Here is a 22,580-nt window from a genome sequence, read left to right as displayed (position 1 = left end):
AGAAAGGAGGAGGAACAGCAGGAGGAGGTGGAGGAGAAAGAGAAGGAGGAGGAGAAAGAGGAGGAGGAGGAGAAAGAGGAGGAGGAGAGGAGGAGGAGAAAGAAGAGGAGGAGAAAGAGTAAAAGAAAGAGGAGGAGGAGCAGGAGGAAGAGGAGGAGGAGGAGGAGGAGGAGGAGGAGGAGGAGGAGAAAGAGGAGGAGGAGAAAGAAGAGGAGGAGAAAGAGTAAGAGAAAGAGGAGGAGGAGCAGGAGGAAGAGGAGGAGGAGGAGGAGGAGGAGGAGGAGGAGGAGGAGAAGCAAGCAAAACAGAACATTCTCCCTCCCTCACCGTGAGCACCCCAGGACGATTCCCCCCTCCCCCCTGCCCCCTGCCATAATGCCGCTGATTTACGCTGCCCAGCCTAAGGTGTCTCCTCACGACGGCAGAGAGGAGATGCCAGTGCGAGGTGGGCAGAGGAGATCTCGCCAGCGCGAGGTGGGCAGAGGAGACGCCAGCGCGAGGTGGGCAGAGGAGATGCCAGGGCGAGGTGGGCAGAGGGGCCGTGCCGGGGCAAGGTGGGCAGAGGGGCCGCGCCGGGGCGAGGTGGGCAGAGGGGCTGCGCCGGGGCGAGGTGGGCAGAGGAGATGCCAGGGCGAGGTGGGCAGAGGAGACGCCAGCGCGAGGTGGGCAGAGGAGATGCCAGGGCGAGGTGGGCAGAGGAGATGCCAGGGCGAGGTGGGCAGGGGAGACGCCGGGGCGAGGTGGGCAGAGACGCCAGCGCGAGGTGGGCAGAGGAGATGCCGGGGCGAGGTGGGCAGGGGAGACGCCGGGGCGAGGTGGGCAGGGGAGATGCCAGCGCGAGGTGGGCAGAGGAGATGCCAGCGCGAGGTGGGCAGAGGGGCCGCGCCGGGGCGAGGTGGGCAGAGGGGCCGCGCCGGGGCGAGGTGGGCAGAGGGGCCGCGCCGGGGCGAGGTGGGCAGAGGGGCCGCGTCGGGGCGAGGTGGGCAGAGGGTCCGCGCCGGGGCGGAGGGTGGCAGTGGGGGAGACGCACTGACTCCTTTTCTGACCGGCCGCGGTGCGGTGGCGCGGTGGTGCGGTGCGGTGGCGCGGCGCGGTGGCGCGGTGGTGCGGCGCGGTGGCGCGGTGTGGTGGCGCGGTGCTGTGCGGTGGCGCGGTAGTGCGGTGCGGTGGCGCGGTGGTGCGGTGCGGTGGCGCGGTGTGGTGCGGTGGTGCGGTGCGGTGCGGTGCGGTGGCGCGGTGCGGTGCGGTGGCGCGGTGCGGTGCGGTGCGGTGGTGCGGTGCGGTGCGGTGGTGCGGTGCGGTGGCGCGGTGCGGTGCGGTGGCGCGGTGCGGTGCGGTGGCGCGGTGCGGTGCGGTGGTGCGGTGCGGTGGCGCGGTGGTGTGGTGCGGTGGTGCGGTGCGGTGCGGTGCGGTGGCGCGGTGCGGTGCGGTGGTGCGGTGTGGTGCGGTGGCGCGGTGCGGTGGCGCGGTCCTGTGCGGTGCGGTGGCGCGGTCCTGTGCGGTGCGGTGGCGCGGTGGTGCGGTGGCGCGGTGCTGTGCGGTGCGGTGGTGCGGTGGCGCGGTGCTGTGCGGTGCGGTGGTGCGGTGGCGCGGTGCTGTGCGGTGCGGTGGTGCGGTGGCGCGGTGCTGTGCGGTGCTGTGCGGTGGCGCGGTGCTGTGCGGCGCGGTGGTGCGGTGGTGCGGTGCTGTGCGGTGCGGTGGCGCAGTGCTGTGCGGCGCGGTGGTGTGGTGGCGCGGTGGCGCGGTGCTGTGCGGCGCGGTGGTGCGGTGGCGCGGTGCTGTGCGGTGCGGTGGTGTGGTGGCGCGGTGCTGTGCGGTGCGGTGGTGCGGTGGCGCGGTGGTGCAGTGGCGCGGTGCTGCGCGGTGCGGTGCGGTGGCGCGGTGCGGTGGCGCGGTGCGGCGCCCCCTCTGCGAACCGTCCCCAGGCTGTTTTACCCGACGCCGTCAAGCAGGCTTTGCAGGCCCTGGCTTGGGCTGGGGACAGGGAACGCACCGCCAGGGACCGCTCTACGCCCACTCCTGGCTCTGCCTGCTGAGGGGGGCGGCGGCGGCGAAGCAAGGAAAGAGCGATGCGAGTGGTAAAATAATGTTTTATTCCATGGACGAACAAACACTACCATGCCACGCCGTCTCCCTTGGGCGGAGGCCCGGGCCGAGCGGGCGGGCCGCGGGCCCTCGCCGCCAGCCGCGACGCCAACGGCGGCGCGCGCCCTTCAGGATCCCGTGATGGGATCTTCCCACGGGCCTCACGAGAACTGACACCCCACCGAGACGCGGCAGACGGGACGTCGAGGACGCTCCGCGGGGCCGGACCAGCGCCAAGGGACATGGATGCCCGCGGCCGTCTGTCCACCCCGGCCGGCTGGGCGCCCGGGCCGAGCGCGTCCGCATGCACGCGTGGCGCGGCGCGCGCCCGACGCACGATCCTCGTTATATACAGCGAAATGAAATGTACACGGGGCCGCGGCGGTGCCGCCAGCGCGTATCTTACACGGTCCACGGGGAGCCGCGCCAGGCCTCCGCCCCGGGGCTGGGGCGGCCGCTCCCGCACTTCCCTTCCGACCCCCCACGCCTCGCCAGCTGGTGATTCCCAAACAAACGTCCTGTGACAGGGCCCGGTGACCTGTCAGGGAGGACGCGGGCGGGGCAGGACAGGACGGACCGACGGCCACCCCCCAGTGCGGGGGGACGGACGGATTTTGGGCTCCTCGATCCTGCGCGTTCTCCCTCAGCGGCTGCAGCGCCCGCACCAGCGACCACGGCGCGGAGCGCGCTTCCCCTCCGCTCCCCGGAGGCGGATGCAGCGGCCAAAGGAAAGTAAAGAAGGGGAAGAAACGCAACGAGGGAGCAGCGCCTCAGCCCCCCGCGCGCGGCTAACGCCACAGAGAAACACCCGATCCTTCCGCGGTTAACGCGCGAGCGCACAGCGGCAGCAGCACTGAGGAGGAGCGGCTCTTGTCTGGGCAGATGTGGGGCGCGCTGTGGAACGCGGCCGGGCGTCGGTGAGCGCGTCCTGGGCCGTGCTGTTTCGAGGCCTGGCTGTGGCGGTGGGGGTGGGGGGGCGGCGTGGACACCGCTCACAGAGGGCCGCGGGGCTGCTGAGTGGAAGCGTGAGTTTAGGGGCCAGTTTTCCTGGGGCCTCGCTGCCATCTGTCCTTCGCTTTGTCCCTCTGGGGGGTGGACGTGGGACGTGCCAGTCTCTGGGGGCCAGGGGGAGGTGAGGCTGCTGGGGCGGGTGTCCGGGCTGCGGGCGGTCAGGAGAGACACGTGCAACCGACCTTCGTCCCCTCGGCCTGGCCGCCCTCAGGCCCCGGGGAGAGGTCTCAGTTGCACGTGTGTGTGTGTGTGTGAGCGCGCGCAGGGCAGACGTGTGCTTAGTCCTCTTCTTCCTCCTCTTTCGCTGTGGCTGTGGGTAGCTGGTCCTGGATCCTGAAGCACTCCACGAAGAAGTTGATGATGGCCCGGTTCAGGTGCTGCTGGAGGGCGGTGCTGTGGAAGTAGTGGCCCTCGTCGGGGTAGATCTGTGGGGAAGGCAGCGGCAGTGACCCCTCCCGAGGGACGGGGGACACCGCTGGGGCACCTGGGCGCTCTGTGCACACAGCCGGACATTTCCTGCCCGCCGCAGCCCCCATGCAAACGTAGGCCCAGGAGCTCCGCCCATGGGCCCAGACAGCGGAGCGTGCCTGGCGGCACAGGGGTGCTCCCGAGGAGGTCACGAAGGCCAGCTGACCTCCCCGGCACCTCTGCCTTGCAGTGCCTTGCGTTTGCCAGAGGCCGTGGGCACCAGGCCAGAACTGGTTGAAAAAGTCAGAAAACACTTTTTCGGCAGTCTTTGGAGTCAGACTGCTCGCCTGGATTTGCAACCTGGACACACGCTCAGGGGCCACACAGCTAAGTCAGGGGATACACACACACACACACACACACACACACACACACACACAGATACACAACCAACACAACCATACATCACATATACCACACACAATACACATGGACACACATGCATGTCCAGAGACACACACCACACACATATCACACACCTAGACACACACGGAGTGCTCTCCATGCACTCCGGGCACGGGCAAGCCCCTCTAACGGGCGTCCTGCTGCTGTGTGTCTTTGTACTTGGCTCTGCTATGCTTACCCTGCCTGGCTGTGGGGTCAGGAGTCACAGCTGTAAAAGAGCCGGGCTCATTATGTCTGTGAGAAGGGTTTAGAGCAAGGCCTAGGGTGTGGGAGGGGCCTGAGGCTTGCTCTGTTGGCCAGGGTCTCTCGGGCCGCTGTGCCAATCCTGTACAAGTCTCTCCCAGAAGCCCATACTGCGCCCTGCATTTTGAACCTCATCTACCCCTGGTGTCTTGCAGGGCAGCATCCGACTTTATTCTATACATGACGCCATTAGGTGAGTTCATGCATATTTGCTAGGAGAGCAAACTGTACACAGGAAGGGAGGCACCAGGCCCCTGCCTTCGACCCTGGCCCTGCACTCGGCTGAAGCTGGGCAGAGCGATGGACTCGTGCATCCGTCAGGACGGGCTGAACCTGAGCACAGGGCCCCAGGGGCCCTTTGCGTGGATTCGGCCCAGGTAGCGTGGGGATGCAGCCTGTCAGCCCTGGTGGTGTCCCGGGGCCTCAGGGCCAGCACAGAAATGACTTTCAACCTCCCAGGGTTCAACCCTGGGTGACAGGTGTACAGTCCAGTTCACTGATCTGCATCCTTCCACCTCACTCGCCAGTCCTCACTCCCCTCCTCCCAGTGCTCTCCTGAGCCTCAGCCCTCCCTGACTCCAGGGGGTGACTCCAGAGACAGGGCAGGTGGAGGTCTGGGCTGGGCAGCCAGGCTGCTGGACCCCAAACGACAGGGCCCAAGGACGAGCAGGACAGGAGGCAGTTTCTAGGATCGGCCCTGTGCACGCTGGCAGGAGTCAGCAGTTGAAGCGGCGAGCGCAGGTCTCAGAAGGCGGACGGACAGCTGTCCTGCCCTAGCCACAGGGTGCTGCAACACCCTGGCAGTGTCCAGGGACAGCCAGCAGAGAAGGCCCGGGGCCTGCCCTCTCCCCACTGCGGCCCACGCGGGTGTGCAGGGCCGACTCAGCCTTGCTCGCTGCGAAGAGGAGCCTGTGGGACAGCGGGCGGGCGTTTAGCCGCGGCTTAGGGTAGAGCTAAGATGGCATCGGTTAGAGGAAAAGCAGGCCGTGTGTGAGGGCCTGCGGAGTGTCAGCTGACTGGGCACACGCTGGACCTCACAGTCCTTCCCCACAGTTCTCCTGCTCCACACAGACAAGCATTCCGTACCTGTAAGCTGTAATTGGCCTTTCCCTTGATTAGCTCTGTAATGAGCTCTGCCGTGTGCTGGAAATGGATTTTTTCTGTAAGAAGAAAACAGGCAAGTGTTTGTGCAAACACGTAGCGCTCTCCCCGGGCGTCACCAGCCGGTGGACGGGGCCTGGTCCTCACCATCGGCCGTGGCGTGGATGAGCAGGAACTGCTGTCCCTCCAGTGCTGACACTCGGTGGGCCACCTTGGTCATCTGCATGGGCAGCCACCAGGGGACACGGTTAGTGGAGGTCAGGGAGCTGGTGTCACATTAAAACCTGACACACACACACCCCGCCCCCAGCCCTGTGTGACCACCCCCTGCCGAGTGTGACACCCACATGACCGTATGTGACACCCACATGACCGTATGTGACACCCACATGACCCTGTGTGACACCCACATGACCCTGTGTGACACCCAATGACCCTGTGACACCCAATGACCCTGTGACACCCACATGGCCCTGTGTGACACCCACATGACCCTGTGTGACACCCACATGACCCTGTGACACCCACATGACCCTGTGACACCCACATGACCCTGTGTGACACCCACATGACCCTGTGACACCCTCATGACCCTGTGTGACACCCACATGACCCTGTGACACCCACATGACCCTGTGACACCCACATGGCCCTGTGACACCCACATGGCCCTGTGACACCCACATGACCCTGTGTGACACCCACATGACCCTGTGTGACACCCACATGACCCTGTGTGACACCCACATGACCCTGTGACACCCACATGACCCTGTGTGACACCCACATGACCGTATGTGACACCCACATGACCCTGTGACACCCACATGGCCCTGTGACATGACACCCACATGGCCCTGTGACACCCACATGACCCTGTGTGACACCCACATGACCGTATGTGACACCCACATGACCCTGTGTGACACCCACATGACCCTGTGACACCCACATGGCCGTGTGACACCCACATGACCCTGTGTGACACCCACATGACCCTGTGACACCCACATGATCCTGTGTGACACCCACATGGCCCTGTGTGACACCCACATGACCCTGTGTGACACCCACATGACCCTGTGACACCCACATGACCCTGTGACACCCACATGATCCTGTGTGACACCCACATGACCCTGTGACACCCACATGATCCTGTGTGACACCCACATGACCCTGTGACACCCACATGACCCTGTGTGACACCCACATGGCCCTGTGACACCCACATGACCCTGTGACACCCACATGATCCTGTGTGACACCCACATGACCCTGTGTGACACCCACATAACCCTGTGTGACACCCACATGACCGTATGTGACACCCACATGACCCTGTGTGACACCCACATGACCCTGTGTGACACCCACATGGCCCTGTGACACCCACATGGCCCTGTGTGACACCCACATGACCCTGTGTGACACCCACATGATCCTGTGTGACACCCACATGACCCTGTGACACCCACATGGCCCTGTGTGACACCCACATGACCCTGTGTGACACCCACATGACCCTGTGTGACACCCACATGACCCTGTGTGACACCCACATGACCCTGTGACACCCACATGACCCTGTGTGACACCCACATGACCCTGTGACACCCACATGGCCCTGTGTGACACCCACATGACCCTGTGACACCCACATGACCCTGTGTGACACCCATATGACCGTATGTGACACCCACATGACCCTGTGTGACACCCACATGGCCCTGTGTGACACCCACATGACCCTGTGACAACCACATGACCCTGTGACACCCACATGACCCTGTGACACCCACATGATCCTGTGTGACACCCACATGACCCTGTGACACCCACATGACCCTGTGTGACACCCACATGATCCTGTGTGACACCCACATGACCCTGTGTGACACCCACATGACCCTGTGACACCCACATGACCCTGTGACACCCACATGACCCTGTGACACCCACATGATCCTGTGTGACACCCACATGACCCTGTGACACCCACATGACCCTGTGTGACACCCACATGGCCCTGTGACACCCACATGACCCTGTGACACCCACATGATCCTGTGTGACACCCACATGACCCTGTGTGACACCCACATAACCCTGTGTGACACCCACATGACCCTGTGTGACACCCACTTGACCCTGTGACACCCACATGACCCTGTGTGACACCCACATGACCGTATGTGACACCCACATGACCCTGTGTGACACCCACATGACCCTGTGTGACACCCACATGGCCCTGTGTGACACCCACATGACCCTGTGTGACATCCACATGACCCTGTGACACCCACATGACCCTGTGTGACACCCACATGACCCTGTGACACCCACATGGCCCTGTGACACCCACATGGCCCTGTGTGACACCCACATGACCCTGTGACACCCACATGGCCCTGTGTGACACCCACATGACCCTGTGACACCCACATGACCCTGTGTGACACCCATATGACCGTATGTGACACCCACATGACCCTGTGTGACACCCACATGGCCCTGTGTGACACCCACATGACCCTGTGACACCCACATGATCCTGTGTGACACCCACATGACCCTGTGACACCCACATGACCCTGTGTGACACCCACATGACCCTGTGTGACACCCACATGACCCTGTGACACCCACATGACCGTATGTGACACCCACATGACCCTGTGTGACACCCACATGACCCTGTGTGACACCCACATGACCCTGTGACACCCACATGACCCTGTGACACCCACATGGCCCTGTGTGACACCCACATGGCCCTGTGACACCCACATGACCCTGTGTGACACCCACATGACCCTGTGACACCCACATGACCCTGTGTGACACCCACATGACCCTGTGACACCCACATGACCCTGTGACACCCACATGATCCTGTGTGACACCCACATGGCCCTGTGTGACACCCACATGGCCCTGTGTGACACCCACATGACCCTGTGACACCCACATGACCCTGTGACACCCACATGACCCTGTGTGACACCCACATGACCGTATGTGACACCCACATGACCCTGTGACACCCACATGATCCTGTGACACCCACATGACCCTGTGACACCCACATGGCCCTGTGTGACACCCACAGGACCCTGTGTGACACCCACATGACCCTGTGTGACACCCACATGGCCCTGTGTGACACCCACAGGGCCCTGTGTGACACCCACATGACCCTGTGACACCCACATGACCCTGTGTGACACCCACATGACCCTGTGTGTGTCGACACCCACATGACCCTGTGACACCCACATGACCCTGTGTGACACCCACATGACCCTGTGTGACACCCACATGGCCCTGTGTGACACCCACATGACACTGTGACACCCACATGACCCTGTGACACCCACATGGCCCTGTGTGACACCCACATGACCCTGTGTGACACCCACATGACCCTGTGACACCCACATGACCCTGTGACACCTACATGACCCTGTGTGACACCCACATGACCCTGTGACACCCACATGGCCCTGTGTGACACCCACATGACCCTGTGTGACACCCACATGACCGTATGTGACACCCACATGACCCTGTGTGACACCCACATGACCCTGTGTGACACCCGCATGACCCTGTGTGACACGCACATGACCCTGTGACACCCACATGACCCTGTGACACCCACATGACCCTGTGTGACACCCACATGACCCTGTGTGACACCCGCATGACCCTGTGACACCCACATGACCCTGTGTGACACCCACATGACCCTGTGACACCCACATGACCCTGTGTGACACCCACATGACCCTGTGTGACACCCACATGACCCTGTGACACCCACATGACCCTGTGACACCCACATGACCCTGTGACACCTACATGACCCTGTGACACCCACATGACCCTGTGACACCCACATGACCCTGTGACACCCACATGACCCTGTGTGACACCTACATGACCCTGTGACACCCACATGACCCTGTGTGACACCCGCATGACCCTGTGACACCCGCATGACCCTGTGTGACACCCACATGACCCTGTGTGACACCCACATGACCCTGTGACACCCACATGACCCTGTGTGACACCCACATGACCCTGTGTGACACCCGCATGACCCTGTGACACCCGCATGACCCTGTGACACCCACATGACCCTGTGTGACACCCACATGACCCTGTGTGACATCCACATGACCCTGTGACACCCACATGACCCTGTGTGACACCCACATGACCCTGTGTGACACCCACATGACCCTGTGTGACACCCGCATGACCCTGTGACACCCACATGACCCTGTGTGACACCCACATGACCCTGTGACACCCACATGACCCTGTGACACCCACATGGCCCTGTGACACCCACATGACCCTGTGTGACACCCACATGACCCTGTGACACCCACATGACCCTGTGTGACACCTACATGACCCTGTGACACCCACATGACCCTGTGTGACACCCGCATGACCCTGTGACACCCACATGACCCTGTGTGACACCCACATGACCCTGTGACACCCACATGACCCTGTGACACTCACATGACCCTGTGACACCCACATGTCCCTGTGACACCCACATGGCCCTGTGACACCCACATGACCCTGTGACACCCACATGACCCTGTGTGACACCCACATGACCCTGTGTGACACTCACATGACCCTGTGTGACACCCACATGACCCTGTGACACCCACATGACCCTGTGTGACACCCACATGACCCTGTGACACCCACATGACCCTGTGTGACATCCACATGACCCTGTGACACCCACATGACCCTGTGACACCCACATGACCCTGTGTGACACCCCGCCTGGTTAGGGACATTCAGTGTGCAGGGGTGGAGCACTCTCCATCACAGGTCTCCCTCCCAAAGGACCACAGCCCCAGGGGCAGGGAGCGGGCAGGCGGGCCGGCCTGGCACGATGCCATCACGCCCCTCCCAGCACACTCTCAGCCTTCCCCCTCCCTCACACGGGTCTTGGGCTTGCATCTCAGCAGCGGAAGGAGGCCACGCACATGCACACACACACACAGCTCACGCGTGGTCTGCATCTTGGCAGCAGCAGGAGGCCACATACACGCATATGTACACACACACACAGAGCTCATGCGTGGTCTGCATCATGGCAGTGGAAGGAAGCCATGCACTCGCACACACACACGCACACACACATACACAGCTTACGTTTGGTCTACATCACAGCAGTTAAAAGAGGCCACACACACGCACGTGCACACACACACACAGCTCACGTGTGGTCTGCATCTCAGCAGCTGAAGGAGGCCACGTACATGCACACACACAGCTCATGCATCGCAGCAGTGGAAGGAGGCCACACATGTACACATGCATGCACACACGCACACACATGCACACACAACTCATGCGTGGTCTTCATCACAGCAGCGGAAGGCCACACGCACGTGCACATACATGCACACAGCTCACATGTGGTCTGCATCACGGCAGCTGAAGGAGGCCACACATGAACGTGTGTACGCACATATATATGCACACACACACACAACTCATGCGTGGTCTGTACTGGGGCAGCGGAAGGAGGCCACACATGCACATGTGCACACACACACACACACACAGCTCATGCATGGTCTGCATTGTGGCAGCGGAAGGAGGCCACACATATGCACATGTGCACACACATGCACGCCACACATGTGCACACACACACACGCACATGTGTGCACACACAGCTCATGCATGGTCTGCATTGTGGCAGCGGAAGGAGGCCACACATATGCACGCAACACACGTGCACACACACGCACACACATGTGTGCACACACAGCTCATGCATGGTCTGTACCGCGACAGCAGGAGGCCACACACACATGTGCACACACACACACACACACTGCTCACGCGTGGTCAGAGGGCGGCGTTGGGGTTCCCTAGGCTGGGCTCTGATGGGGGAGTCACAGAGGCCCTGGCCCCGAGGCGCAGTGTCTGGGGGGGAGGGTGGGCGGAGGGGGCAGGGAAGGGGAGGAGGAGCGACTCCCGCGCATGCAGCTGCGCCCCACCTACCTCATAGGCCCTGTTGTCGAGTCCGTGGAGGCCCAGGTAGCGCTCGGAGAACGCCGACGCTGCACAGAAACGGGAGGTCAGTGCCCATCCTCGGGCAGCACAGGGGCAGCCCATGCGCCGGGGAGGGGCTTGGGACCTTCCTCGCCAGGGCGCTCTATCATTACAGCAAAATGGGGGACATTCGGAGCCTGGTGGATGAGCAGCCGAATGAACGGGACAGCCTCTTCCTAACAATTCCCATTCGATTTTCTTGGCGTGTGTGTGTGTGTGTGCGTGTGTGCGCGCATGTGTGCATGTGTGTGCTGGTACTGGGGTGTCTGAACTCAGGGCCTCTTGCTCTTGCTTAGCGTTTCTGCTCAAGCCTAGTGCTCTACCATTGAGCCAGCCTTGTGCTGGTTAATTGGAGATAGATTCTTTCAGACTTTTCTGCCTGGGCTGGCTCCAATCTCAGCCTCCTGAGCACCTGTGATGACAGGAATGAGCCATGGGCGCCTGGCTGGAAAATTACTCTTATCCGGATGCTGACCCAGGAGCAGTCTTATAGAAGTGTACGTGGACATTTGCCCTAGAAAGAGCACCTGTGAGGAGGAGCTGTCGTGAGGCTGGAGCGAGGGGGACCTGGATTGCCCCATGGGGCCCACGGCATGAGTGATGGGCTGTGGGAAGCCAAAGTTAGAACCAGACCCCTGCAGGCTCCGCAGAGCACACGCAATGCCCTCCACACACACCTCGAGGCTCAGGCCTCCACCCCGGGTGCCCGGCCGCCCTGCCCATACACACACTCCCAGAGCCACAGAAAAGACCTCCGTGCACAAAAATCCAAAACACCCCACATGGTGTGTGTGTCCCCAAACCATGCCCAACCAGAAAACGGGGCTGGCAGGAGGAACTCGCAAGCTCAGTCACCCAGGCAGGAAGCTGTCTCCCACCCCCGAGTGGCCTCCCCTCTGTCCGGGCTGGACCCCAACAACACGGACCCCGCTCTGGCACTTGGCACAGGCCTTGGCCAGGGAGGAGGGGGAGCTTGCTTTGACCTCTGTTGAATTGTCGTCTGGTAGCAGATGAGCGTGAGTGTGCGGATGAATGGCTGGGAATGCACTGTGTGCGCGTGCATGTGTGTGTGCTGGGTGTGGGAGTGTGGAAGATGCAGAATCCACACCTCTTAGAAGTCTTTACCACCCAGCCCTTCTCCCTTCTCAGAGGCCCACCAAGAACACGCTGGCAGCAGAGGAAAGGCGGTCCTGGGGGGGAAGGGCCACGGACGGGTGGCCTTGTGAGCTGACCACATGGCCTGCAGAAATGAGCATTTTCACTCAGAACGAAGGACCCTTCCTTCCGCAGGAGAAGGCCGTGGGGCGGGCATGCTGTGGGTGTCCTTGGGGCCTTACCGTAGAGGTGGAAGTCTGTGATGGGAGAGACGGCAGCACCGCAGGTGAACAGCTGGCCCTGGTGCTCGCCCTTGGCCGGGAGAATGTAGGTGCTCAGGTAGCCACCGTAATCCTGGAACGTTGAGAGAAAGAAGAGAGGCCACAACAGATCACAAGACCAGCCTTGGACCCAGCCAGGGACTTATGCAAACGTGCTCACGGGGTCTCTTTTTCCTAAATTTTAACTTTAAAAGTGTGTTCAGCTCAGTTAGAGGAGGTGCAAAGCAAACACGTCCGCGCCCAGGATTGGTGATGAGATGCTTCCTGCTGAGCGAGTGCGATGAAGGGACCGATGAAGACAGGTGATGGCTGGAAACACGCGGCCGGCAGGAGGCTGGCCGATCCAGCATCCCAATCCAGCGTGCTGCACAGCCTCTCTCCCACCTGCCTTCCAGCTTCCGGTGAAGACAGCATGAGTGTAAGCATGCACGCAGATGTCTGCAGGCAAGGCCAGTCCCTGTATGCAACCTGAGTGGTCCAGAGAGAACACCCGGGCAGCATGGGTGATCTCTGACCAGGTCTGCACGTGACTGTCCTGTGTGCCGGGCGGAGGGGTGAGGCCTCACGGCAGGTGCTGATGACTGGGGCTGGCAGGAAGAGCCCACCTCAGAGCGTGTCCCGGCTAGCACGACAGCAGCCCGTGCCGGGCCCTCAGGGCTGCCAGGGCAGGCAGAGGGGCTGCAGGCCCCGAGGACGGCCAAGGCGACAGGGCAGAGGGCACACGGAGGGGTACATTTTGGTGGGAGACAGCGGTACAATCAGAGAACCAGGGGACAGTGCGTGACCACAGGTACAGGTGGGGGCCGGGGCTGCCACGGAGCTCCGGCCATTGCTCCCAGGTCACCCAATGAGGGTCAGCTGTGTGTCAGCCAACGGGACCGAAGCCTCTACGAGCCCCCTGCATCTCACTCCCCCACCCAGGCCCTCTCCCACGTGGCCTCAAGCCCCAGCTGGAGCCTGGAGGTCCTGTAGCTGCACTCATCCCACAGATCAGACAGAAGACGGCCAGACTCACCTTCCCAAACACAGCCACCCGCGTCTTGTCGATGTACGTCTCCTTCAGCATGGTCCTGCAAGGCGGTGGGGGCGGGGGAGACACAGGGTTCAGTGCTGGTGTGGATGTGCTTGGTACCCCAGGGACCACAGCTCTGCCAGCACCTCTCTTTAAATGACAGTGCACCCTGGGATTATAAAACTCAACCACCTTTGCCACGCCTGAGCCTGTGTGTGTGTGTGAGTGTGTGAGACCTTCCAGGTGTATGAAGCTGCCCAGCAGCAGGCACCCCTGGCGGTAGGAAACCCACTGCTGTGGGCCCCTCCTGGAACCCGAGTGGCTCTGGGGAGTCAGAGCTCCGGTTCTGAGCTGCTTGGCGGGGCGGGGTGGGCGGCTGGGCTCCCTGGCCCCGTCCAGTCCTCAGCCCCTGGGTCCTGTTGTAGGAGCCTTACACCTACAGCATGCGGACTTGCTCTTCCCCCGAGGTCCTGCCCGGTCTGTGCCTTGGGCATGGCCAGCCTCTGTCCGGGCTGGCGTGGCTGGGTCCTGCCTTCTGCAGGCTTGCCACGGCGATGCGGCTACTTCTGTGTGCGCCCCATCCTCGGAGCCTCCTGCGGGCCGGCTTCCCTGGGGCTCCCGTTTCTCCCCACTTCCTGTTTTCCTGTAGTTCTGCTCGCTGGTTGGCCTCACTTTTATCGCATGTCCATTCTAGACAGACAGGGCGTAGAGCCCTAGGCCCTGGAGGGCCCGTTCTTGCACCAGCCAGCCTGCCAAGGACCCGGGTTCAGCCGTGGCAGCCTTCACACCCACTGGGACACAGTGCCGCGCCGCCGAGCGCTGCCTGCCCTCTCTGACGGTTGTCTGACTGCATGCACCGGCCACCTCCTCGTCACCCCTGCCTGTTCCTGCCTCCCGCCTCCCGCCTCTGTGTGTCTGGCTGGGCCTCACCCCTGCCTGCGTTCACGTGATGTAGCTGGGACTGCACCTCCCATTTTCTGTCTGGAAAGCCCCTGCCCTGCCTTCCACGCTGGCCCCGGCCCTGTCCTCTCCATGGCCTTTCCGGGCTGGGTCGTTCCCTTCTGTCCACCCTGTCCACATGCGGCTCTTGTCACGGTCTCGTGCCCCGCACGGAGAACTCTTCTGTCCGCTGGTCATGGACGGGGGCCCGGGGCTGCGGGAGGACAGCATCGGGTGGACGGCGATGGGAGGGGCTGTGGGGACCAGTGGCCTTCCGGAAGTCATGGTGACAGAGTGACTGTCATGTCTAGCCTCCCGGTGGCCCTGCATCCTTCTTCCTCAGTGGTGAAACCACAGGCCAGATCCTAAAGAAGGCCGGACTGGGGCCAGCTGTAGCCCGGCACACAGCCCTCAGGCTCTTTGTCTTGTCCAGGACAACAATCAACTTCATCAATGGTTCTGAGCGCCCGGTCCTTTGCCCTGGCTCTTCCCGTCCTCAGTAGTGCGTGTGAGGTCTGGCCCCCACTTACTCAGCATGGGGGTGCCCCGTGCCCCACCCCTGCCCCCACTCACAGTCCCTCTGTCCTTCCTCATGGCCTGCCCCCCCCCCCCCGTGACGATGGATAGCAAAGGCGAGTGGGCATGGGTCAGGGCGGGTGGCCTCGGCGAGGCAGGCGGACCTGGCTCAGTGCCCGTGCCACTGCCCCGCGCTGACCAGCTCAACACACAAACCGCCTCGCCGCGGGTGACCAGGCACAGGCTTGGAGGAGGGCTCTCCTGACTCGCTCTCACGCCTCGCTTTGGACACCACCTGATGTGAGCCAGTTCCACGCACAACATCTGCACCGGCAGCGAACCCCCCCCCCCCCCCGGCCTGCCGGGCTGCTCACCGCACGGCCTCCACCTGGTCCCGCTCCTCCAGCGCGCCCAGCCGCCGCCTCACTTCGTGCAGGAGCTTGGTTCCTTGGAAGCCGCTGCCCCGGCCGTCACACCTCACCACCACCGCCCCGTGGCTGCTCACCAGCACCGTGTCCCAGGTCACCTCGAACTTCTCCGCCACGCTCTGGCTGCCTGGAGTGCCGTCCCTGGAGAAGAGGGCCGGGCCTCAGCGTGTGGGCCGCCGCTGCTCCGGGGACTCCCGTCCTGTGGCTCTCTAGAGCCCAGGCCGAGCGAGTGGGCCTTTCCCACAGCCCTTGGGCCGTGGGGACCGAGTGCACAGAGCCCCCGGGCACGCGCCAGGCCCCAGCTCAGCACTGCTTGGACAGGCACAGACGACGTTTCTTCACGGGTCGGGAAACTACGGAAAAGCTCTCCAATCCTTTACTGTGAGTCCCAAGCCCGGTCTTCCTGGCCTTGGAAACCAAGCGCCGGCATGCGGCCGGCTGCAGCAGCACTCTGGTCTGGACAATTCTGTGTTTCGGTTAATCTGAAGCAGCGGCACACAGGCCGGCACAGTGGCCTCCCGCCCTCCTCCGGGGGTGGGGGGTAGGCGAGGGGACACGGGGACACGGGGAGACATTTTGCCCCCCCTTCCCTCCTCATTCAGAGACACTGCACAGTAGCTTCAGAGCATCACTGGTGGAGAGTTTATGGGGGAAAGCGGCCAGGCCTCCACCCGGGGCCTCCTCCTCCGTGGGGGGTGGTGGAGAGGCATGTGTGGCACGGGGCGGCTCTCAGAAGACTCTGCACCTAGCGTTGTGCACTGGGAGCCTCCGGGAAGCTTCTTTCAGCATGCTTCCCAGAGACGGGGCTTGACCATCCGCGTGTGCGTCTATTCACAGACACGGCCACCCCGCCACCGGGGATGGTCCCGTCTCCGGGGGACGGTCCTGTGGTGTCTCAAATGCTGGCTGAGGACTGACATGCATGTATCTCATTATGGTGATAAGAACCATGCCCACAGGGGCCGCGCCAGATTGGAGCGTGCCCACGTTAAGAAAGAAGAGGTAGCAGCTTGATCCTCAAGAGCCTCCACCCTTCCCAGGAAAGGGCTGCAGAGGGCGCTCAGGCCGCACACACCCTTCATCGGGCCCTCGGGAGGCCAGGCCCGGGCCTGCTGGGGCAGAGGGCCCTTTGGGTTGATCAGTATCCCGTCCCTGCTCATGGGACATTGCACACAGTGTTGGCTCTTTGCAAATGCTGCAGAGCTCTGCCAGGACTGCTTCGGAAGGGGAAGGAAACTTTCAACGAGATGTGGGGGGGGGGGGAGGAGGGGGAGGGTCCCGTTAAGATCCCAGGAAAGGCCAGGGCACCGGGGGTGGGGGTGGGGCGCTGCTTGTGATGTCAGGAACATCTTTTAGATCGTGGTGAGAACTGGGCTTAGTATGGGAGAAAGGAAGCAGTGTGAGGAGAGAGGGAGGAAGAGAGGGAGAGAGAGGGAGGGGGAGAAGGGAGTGTGAGGGAGGAGGGAGAGAGGGAGAGGAAGGGAGAGGGAGAGAGAGCAAGAGAAGGAGCGAGAGGGGGGAGAGGATGGGAGAGGGAGAGAGGGAGAGAAAGGAAGAGAGGGAAAGAGAGGAGGAAGAGGATGGGAGGGAGGAGGGAGAGAGTAGGTGAGGAAGGGAGAAGGAAGGAGAGGGAGAGAGATAGAGAGAACATGTCTGTGTGTGTGTGTCTATGTCTGTGTGTGCCCATGTCTGTGTGTGTCTATGTCTGTGTGTCTGTGTGTCTATGTCTGTGTGTCTGTCTGTGTGTGTCTATGTCTGTGTGTGTCTGTCTGTGTATCCATGTCTGTGTGTGTCCGTCCATGTGTGTCTCTCTGTGTGTCCATATCTGTGTGTGTGTGTGCCCATGTCTGTGTGTGTGTGTGTGGCAGCTCACTGGCAATCTTAAGGGAAGCATGATTGTGAGACGGAGCCCCTTGCAGTGAAGCCTACACCAGCGGAGTGTGGAGCCCAGGCTCAGCAGGGGGCCGCTCCAGGCGACGGGGACCGGGGCTGAGACTGAGGCGGCCAGCCAGACCCCGCATCTCCCAGGCATTTGTAAGCCTCACCATCACGCGAGGCCGGCTCAGTACGCAGGGAGGGCCTGACACCATGCTGGCCGAGAACTGGTTTAGGGCAGTCTCTGGAGACGCGCAGGGTTCCTGCTGTGAGGAGCCAGCCGTCTAAGGTGCCCGCCACAGGCAGTGTCTGAGGCACTGGCTGCCTCTGGCCTGCCTCCTGCCTGCCCAGGCCAGCCTCCTGCCTGTTACGCTCCCGAGCTTGCCTCGCGGTTTCTCCACGTTGTCAGTTCTCTGGGCAGTGTCTGACATCTGTCTGCCCTCACTGTCCTGGAAGCAGACAGCAGGGCCTGCTGGGGGGGAAGGGGAGCCGCAGCGCTGTCACCACGGCACCTCTAGCATCCGGCCCAGAGCCTGTTCTCTGCCGAGGAGCAGCACTGTCAGGTCAGGCCAGGCGGTGAGCGCACGGCGCTAGGTCTGTATGAACAGCGTCGCAGCCCCGCTTACCTTGCCTCATTCTCCACAGTATCTCTGAATCCCAAAGTGGGCACCTGAGAAGGAAGAGCGGTACTTACACCACAAGGAGCAGCGGGTAGTGCGTGGTGTCTGTGAAGGTGGCGGGCTTCAGGATCTGCATGGGCAGGCCTGGGAAGAGACGGAACGCAGCCTGGTGAGGGGCAGCTGACCTGGGAAGGGCAGTGCAGCACACCGCATGCTGGGCCGGGAATGCCATGACGGCCCCCGGTGGGAAGTCCACAGGGAGATGACCGGACCTTCCGGTGGGAAGTCCACAGGGAGATGACCGGACCTTCCGGTGGGAAGTCCACAGGGAGATGACCGGACCTTCCGGTGGGAAGTCCACAGGGAGATGACCGGACCTTCAACTCAGTGACGGGCTTACTGGCCTTGGGCTGGTCACCTGACCCTGAGCCGAGCTTGGTCTGAAGCTTAAGCTTGCACAGGACAGCGCTGAATAGGAGAGAACACAGCCGGCCCGTTGTGCTGGCCGGCCCTCTGCAGAGCTCCACACAGACAGCCAACAGGCGTCCAGAAGCGACTACAGTTGTGTGGGCCCAACACTGGGATAACGGGGAACAGTGGGTTGGAGGAAGGAGACAGAGGGATGGGCGCTGAGGTAAGAATGGTGCTGGTGTGGGGGCCACAGGGAGCCCATGCCAGGCGGCTTTGCCAGTCTGTGTGCGGGGCCTGCGCCAGCAGGTCTGACGGGAGAGGACTGGGGCGAGGCGGCGCTGCCCTGCTCTGGCCGCTGGGCCCGAGGTGCTCGGGTGGAGGAGGGCCAGCCAAACCTCGAGGAACTGTCCCGCGTCAGTCCGTGCTCACCCCCGAGACCATCCTTCTGGGTCAAACCACAATTTGCTCATTGACGTTAACTACAACCCAGGTTATCAAAGGCGCAGCCATTAAGTTGGCATTAGCGGCTTTCCAGTGCAGCTACTGCACAGACACCCCGGGCGAGGCGGTCTTCCCACAGCTTCTCATCACTGACTGGGGCTCAATGTTAATCACTTGCAAATGAGATCAGTGGCCGGGGACTCAGCCAGGAGAAGCCGGCGTTGGACTCGATCGCTTCACCATCTATAAAGCTGTCCTGGGCTGGCTCTGCCCCTAGAAGCCCCAGAGGGGCCTCGGGAAGGGCAGCCTGGCTGACCCAGACAACCAGAGCCTCTGGTGGCAGAAGCAGCTCCGCAGCCTGCCTGGGCTTTGGGTGAACTGCTGTGCCAGCGTGGGGTCCATGGCTGGGCCACTTCCTTCCCTTCAGCAGAGCTGTGCCCTGGACGCAGGGCTGGAAAGCCGGGGACACCAGCAGGAGGCTCTTCTGCATCTCGGGGGCAGGGGGGAGTGAACGACCCTGGCACTCAGAGCTCCCTCGTGGGGCAGGTGGAGAGACCGGAATGGGGTGGGCAGGAAGCCGCTGTGGAGAGGAGGGGAGTCCTTGGGCAAAGGTGGGTGTGGCCACCAGCTGCGGGCTCCAGGGATGAGGACACACGTCGGGGTGCGGGAACAGGGTAGAGACAACGGCATAGGCACATTCTGTGGCCAAAGTGGGGTACCACTTCACCGCTTCCTGCAACATCTCGCTCCTGGTCTCCAGATAAGTCCAGTTCATCTCCCCACAGGACCTGAAGCCCAAGCCGTGACCCTTTCAAGGTCCTGTGGACGGGTCCGCCTCACGCGCGCTCTGACATCACGCCTCTTACTTTCAGCTCCCAGTGAAACCACTCACGAGCACGGGAGCGGGGAGGGCCTGGGCTGGGCCGCTTGTCTCACAGGGGTGAGCTGCGTTTCCACCCTGAGGACCCTTGCCCTGCCTGCGGGGGGAGGGGGGGCAGCGGCGGCTGGGCTGAGCGGTCAAGCACAAGGCTACCCACAAACATCCCAGTGCCCCTGACCCTGGACAGGCCAGGGAGGGCCGGCTCGGGGTGGCACCTTCTGGAGAGGCTCACAGCTCTGCCTTCACCCTCCTCCTCCAGCCTGGCCAGCTCCCCTCCAGCACTAGCAGTAGGCTACGGATACAGATGACCTTCGAGGTGCTGCCAGCGGGGGCTCTGAGTGAGGGACTTGGGGCGACTTTGGGGCTCAGTACACGCACCCACCGACAGACAGCCGGTGCCCTCCACAGGCATCGTCTGAGGCCTGGCAAGGCAGGGAGGACCGTGCAGAGTGAGGGCAGAAGGACTCCGGGGCTGAACTGGCCGTGGGGAGAGGGGAGAACTCTGCCCGCCAGCGCTTCCCGCCTGGTGTCTTCAGTGCCTTGTGCAGAGCTGCCTGTGTGATGACTGGGTAGGCTGAGGAGGAAGGGCACAAGGTGGCGGGTGACAGGGCTACTCATCAGGCTATCGGGTGACAACCACCGCCACCTGAGCACTGTCAGCGGCTAAGGAGGGAGGGAGGGGCTGCACAAGCGGACAGCGGTGAGTTTTCTATGGGCGTTGGTCTTCGAGCATCCTGAGCCAGGGGAGCTGTGCCCTGCCTGAGTTCCTCTGTCCTCACAGTGAGCCACAGGTGGGTGGCAGCCAGGCAGGGAGGCTCTGCCCGGGACTGGGCTTCCCGTGCCCGTGCTCAGCGGCCAGAGGCTGTGCTGTTGTCCTAGGTGGAGAGAAAAGGAGCACTCACTGTAATCGTCGATCTCGATTTTCTTGTATTCTATCTTGGGCATCTGCCGGTCACCAATGGCCTTCCAAACATGCTCATTGGTTTCCAGATCGAAGAGTTCTGGAAGGGAGAAAACAGTGGCTGAGACTATTGGATGGTTACCAAACACCTGTGGGTCCTAGTGTGTCTACACATGGATCCTGCACCTGTCCTGGAGGTGACCTTGGCCCCTGCTCTTGAACTAGGCAGGAGGCCCAGCCAGCAAGCAGCTTGCTCAAGTTACATGGCTCACATTGTGATCGCAGAGCCCTTCCTCCTCCATCAGGCCAGCTCTGGACGCCTCTGCCCTCTCCTTCCCACTGGCATGGATAGGCTTTGTAGGACTCGTCTCAAGACCAGTGGTCAGGAGCCGCTCATGCCTGTCATCCTAACTGCTCAGGAGGCTGAGATCTGAGGATCACGGTTCAAAGCTAGCCCAGGCAGGAAAGTCCGTGAGACTCTTATCTCCACTGAACCACCAGAAAACTGGAAATGGCGCTATGGCTCAAGTGGTAGAGCGCTCGTCTTGAGCTGAAGAGCTCAGGGACAGTGCCCAGGCCCAGAGTTCAAGCCCCACGACCGCCCCCCCCCCACCAAAAAAAAGACTGTTGGTTTTATGTGTCTGTGAGGACAAATTCAGTATGATGGTCACAATGACCAGGGAGTGGAGGGGGGAGGGGAGGGGATGGGAGGGCACCCTGTGCTATTATCCTGATTAAATTACTCCCTACAAATGGGACTTATATTCTTTCTTTAAAAGATCTTGAACACAAGGCTGGAAACCCTCACTTGGCGATCGCTTTCTGGGATAGTCAAGTCCCACAAGCCACACTTTATATGTAGTGGACTGGCCATGTGTAAAGGCCCCCCTCCCTCCCCCCCCCGGGTTAGGGGCCTGGAGTAGTGCTGCACTGGGGCATCTTCATGCTTTACATGAAGCTCATGAGCTCACTTTATTCCGAAACTGATACATAAGAAACAGCAGAGATTTTTGCGGACCTAGTCACTAATCCCACAAGTGAGGGTTGACTTGTGGTTCGTTATGAAGTGAGTTCCCATCCTAAGGAGTCTGGCTTTGGCAATCTCAGCCCTCAGAGAGGTAGAATTGGTGAATAGTTTTTAAAATTTTTTTAATTTATCATCTTTAAGAAGTTGTGCAGACGAGTTGCCCTTTAACAAAGCAGCTTATGGACAGAATGCATCTTGATCTTTTCTTCCCCTTACCTTTCTCTGCGCCTTCCTTCCTTTTCTTAATTTTGTGGTATGTACCACAAGTCATTGACTGATTTCTCCCTCCGTTCCCCCTTCATTTATCTATCCCTCACCCCTTGGCCCCGCCCACCCTCTTCCAAGTACCCATTTCCTGGTGCTTATTTCTATGACTGTCTTACACTACTTGAGCTCTCCGTAGAGTGTACACACTTCAGTTAATTCATTTGTAAGCACTTGCATACCACCAAATGTGTTTACTTACAGGTTTAGAGGATCATTCTAGCTATCACAAATGCGGGAAACCATGCAACCCGTGTTTCTCTGGGTCTGGCTTACTTCACTCAATATGATTTTTTCCAGGTCTTTCCATTTCTTTATGAATAGTATAATATCATTCTTTTCTGATGGATGGATAAGATCCTAACAACATTCTTCAATGAGATAGAGAAAGCAATCCAAAATTTCATATGGAACCACAAATGACCCTGAATAGCAAAGCAAGCCTTAGTAGGCACAATAGTGTTGG

At 61.3% G+C, this 22,580-nt stretch overlaps 2 protein-coding genes across 2 annotated transcripts in view; both read right to left on the bottom strand.

The window, feature by feature from the left end:
* Positions 1 to 400: 400 nt before the first annotated feature.
* On the bottom strand, positions 401 to 2,329 carry LOC122105859 (extensin-like). Its single transcript, XM_042677111.1, has 3 exons — positions 2,118 to 2,329; positions 1,269 to 1,926; positions 401 to 1,138 (listed from the first exon to the last, which is right to left on the bottom strand). The coding sequence occupies exons 1-3, from the start codon at positions 2,327 to 2,329 to the stop codon at positions 401 to 403; spliced, it is 1,608 nt and encodes a 535-aa protein (XP_042533045.1).
* A 134-nt stretch (positions 2,330 to 2,463) lies between these two features.
* Positions 2,464 to 22,580, bottom strand: part of Dpp6 (dipeptidyl peptidase like 6) — a 456,045-nt gene continuing 435,928 nt past the window's right edge. Inside the window, exons 18-26 of the mRNA XM_042677192.1 lie at positions 20,825 to 20,923; positions 18,265 to 18,334; positions 15,642 to 15,836; positions 13,816 to 13,870; positions 12,762 to 12,873; positions 11,374 to 11,432; positions 5,461 to 5,533; positions 5,299 to 5,372; positions 2,464 to 3,521 (exon numbers count right to left, since the gene is read on the bottom strand). Of these exons, the coding sequence (XP_042533126.1) occupies positions 3,375 to 3,521; positions 5,299 to 5,372; positions 5,461 to 5,533; positions 11,374 to 11,432; positions 12,762 to 12,873; positions 13,816 to 13,870; positions 15,642 to 15,836; positions 18,265 to 18,334; positions 20,825 to 20,923 (884 nt within the window). The 3' untranslated portion in view covers positions 2,464 to 3,374. The remainder of the gene's footprint in view (positions 3,522 to 5,298; positions 5,373 to 5,460; positions 5,534 to 11,373; positions 11,433 to 12,761; positions 12,874 to 13,815; positions 13,871 to 15,641; positions 15,837 to 18,264; positions 18,335 to 20,824; positions 20,924 to 22,580) is intronic.

The sequence above is a fragment of the Dipodomys spectabilis genome, unplaced genomic scaffold (genome assembly GCF_019054845.1).
Source record: "Dipodomys spectabilis isolate Male_0828 unplaced genomic scaffold, ASM1905484v1 ptg000034l, whole genome shotgun sequence".
Lineage (NCBI taxonomy): Eukaryota > Metazoa > Chordata > Mammalia > Rodentia > Heteromyidae > Dipodomys > Dipodomys spectabilis.
This window is presented reverse-complemented; position numbering and strand designations above follow the sequence as displayed.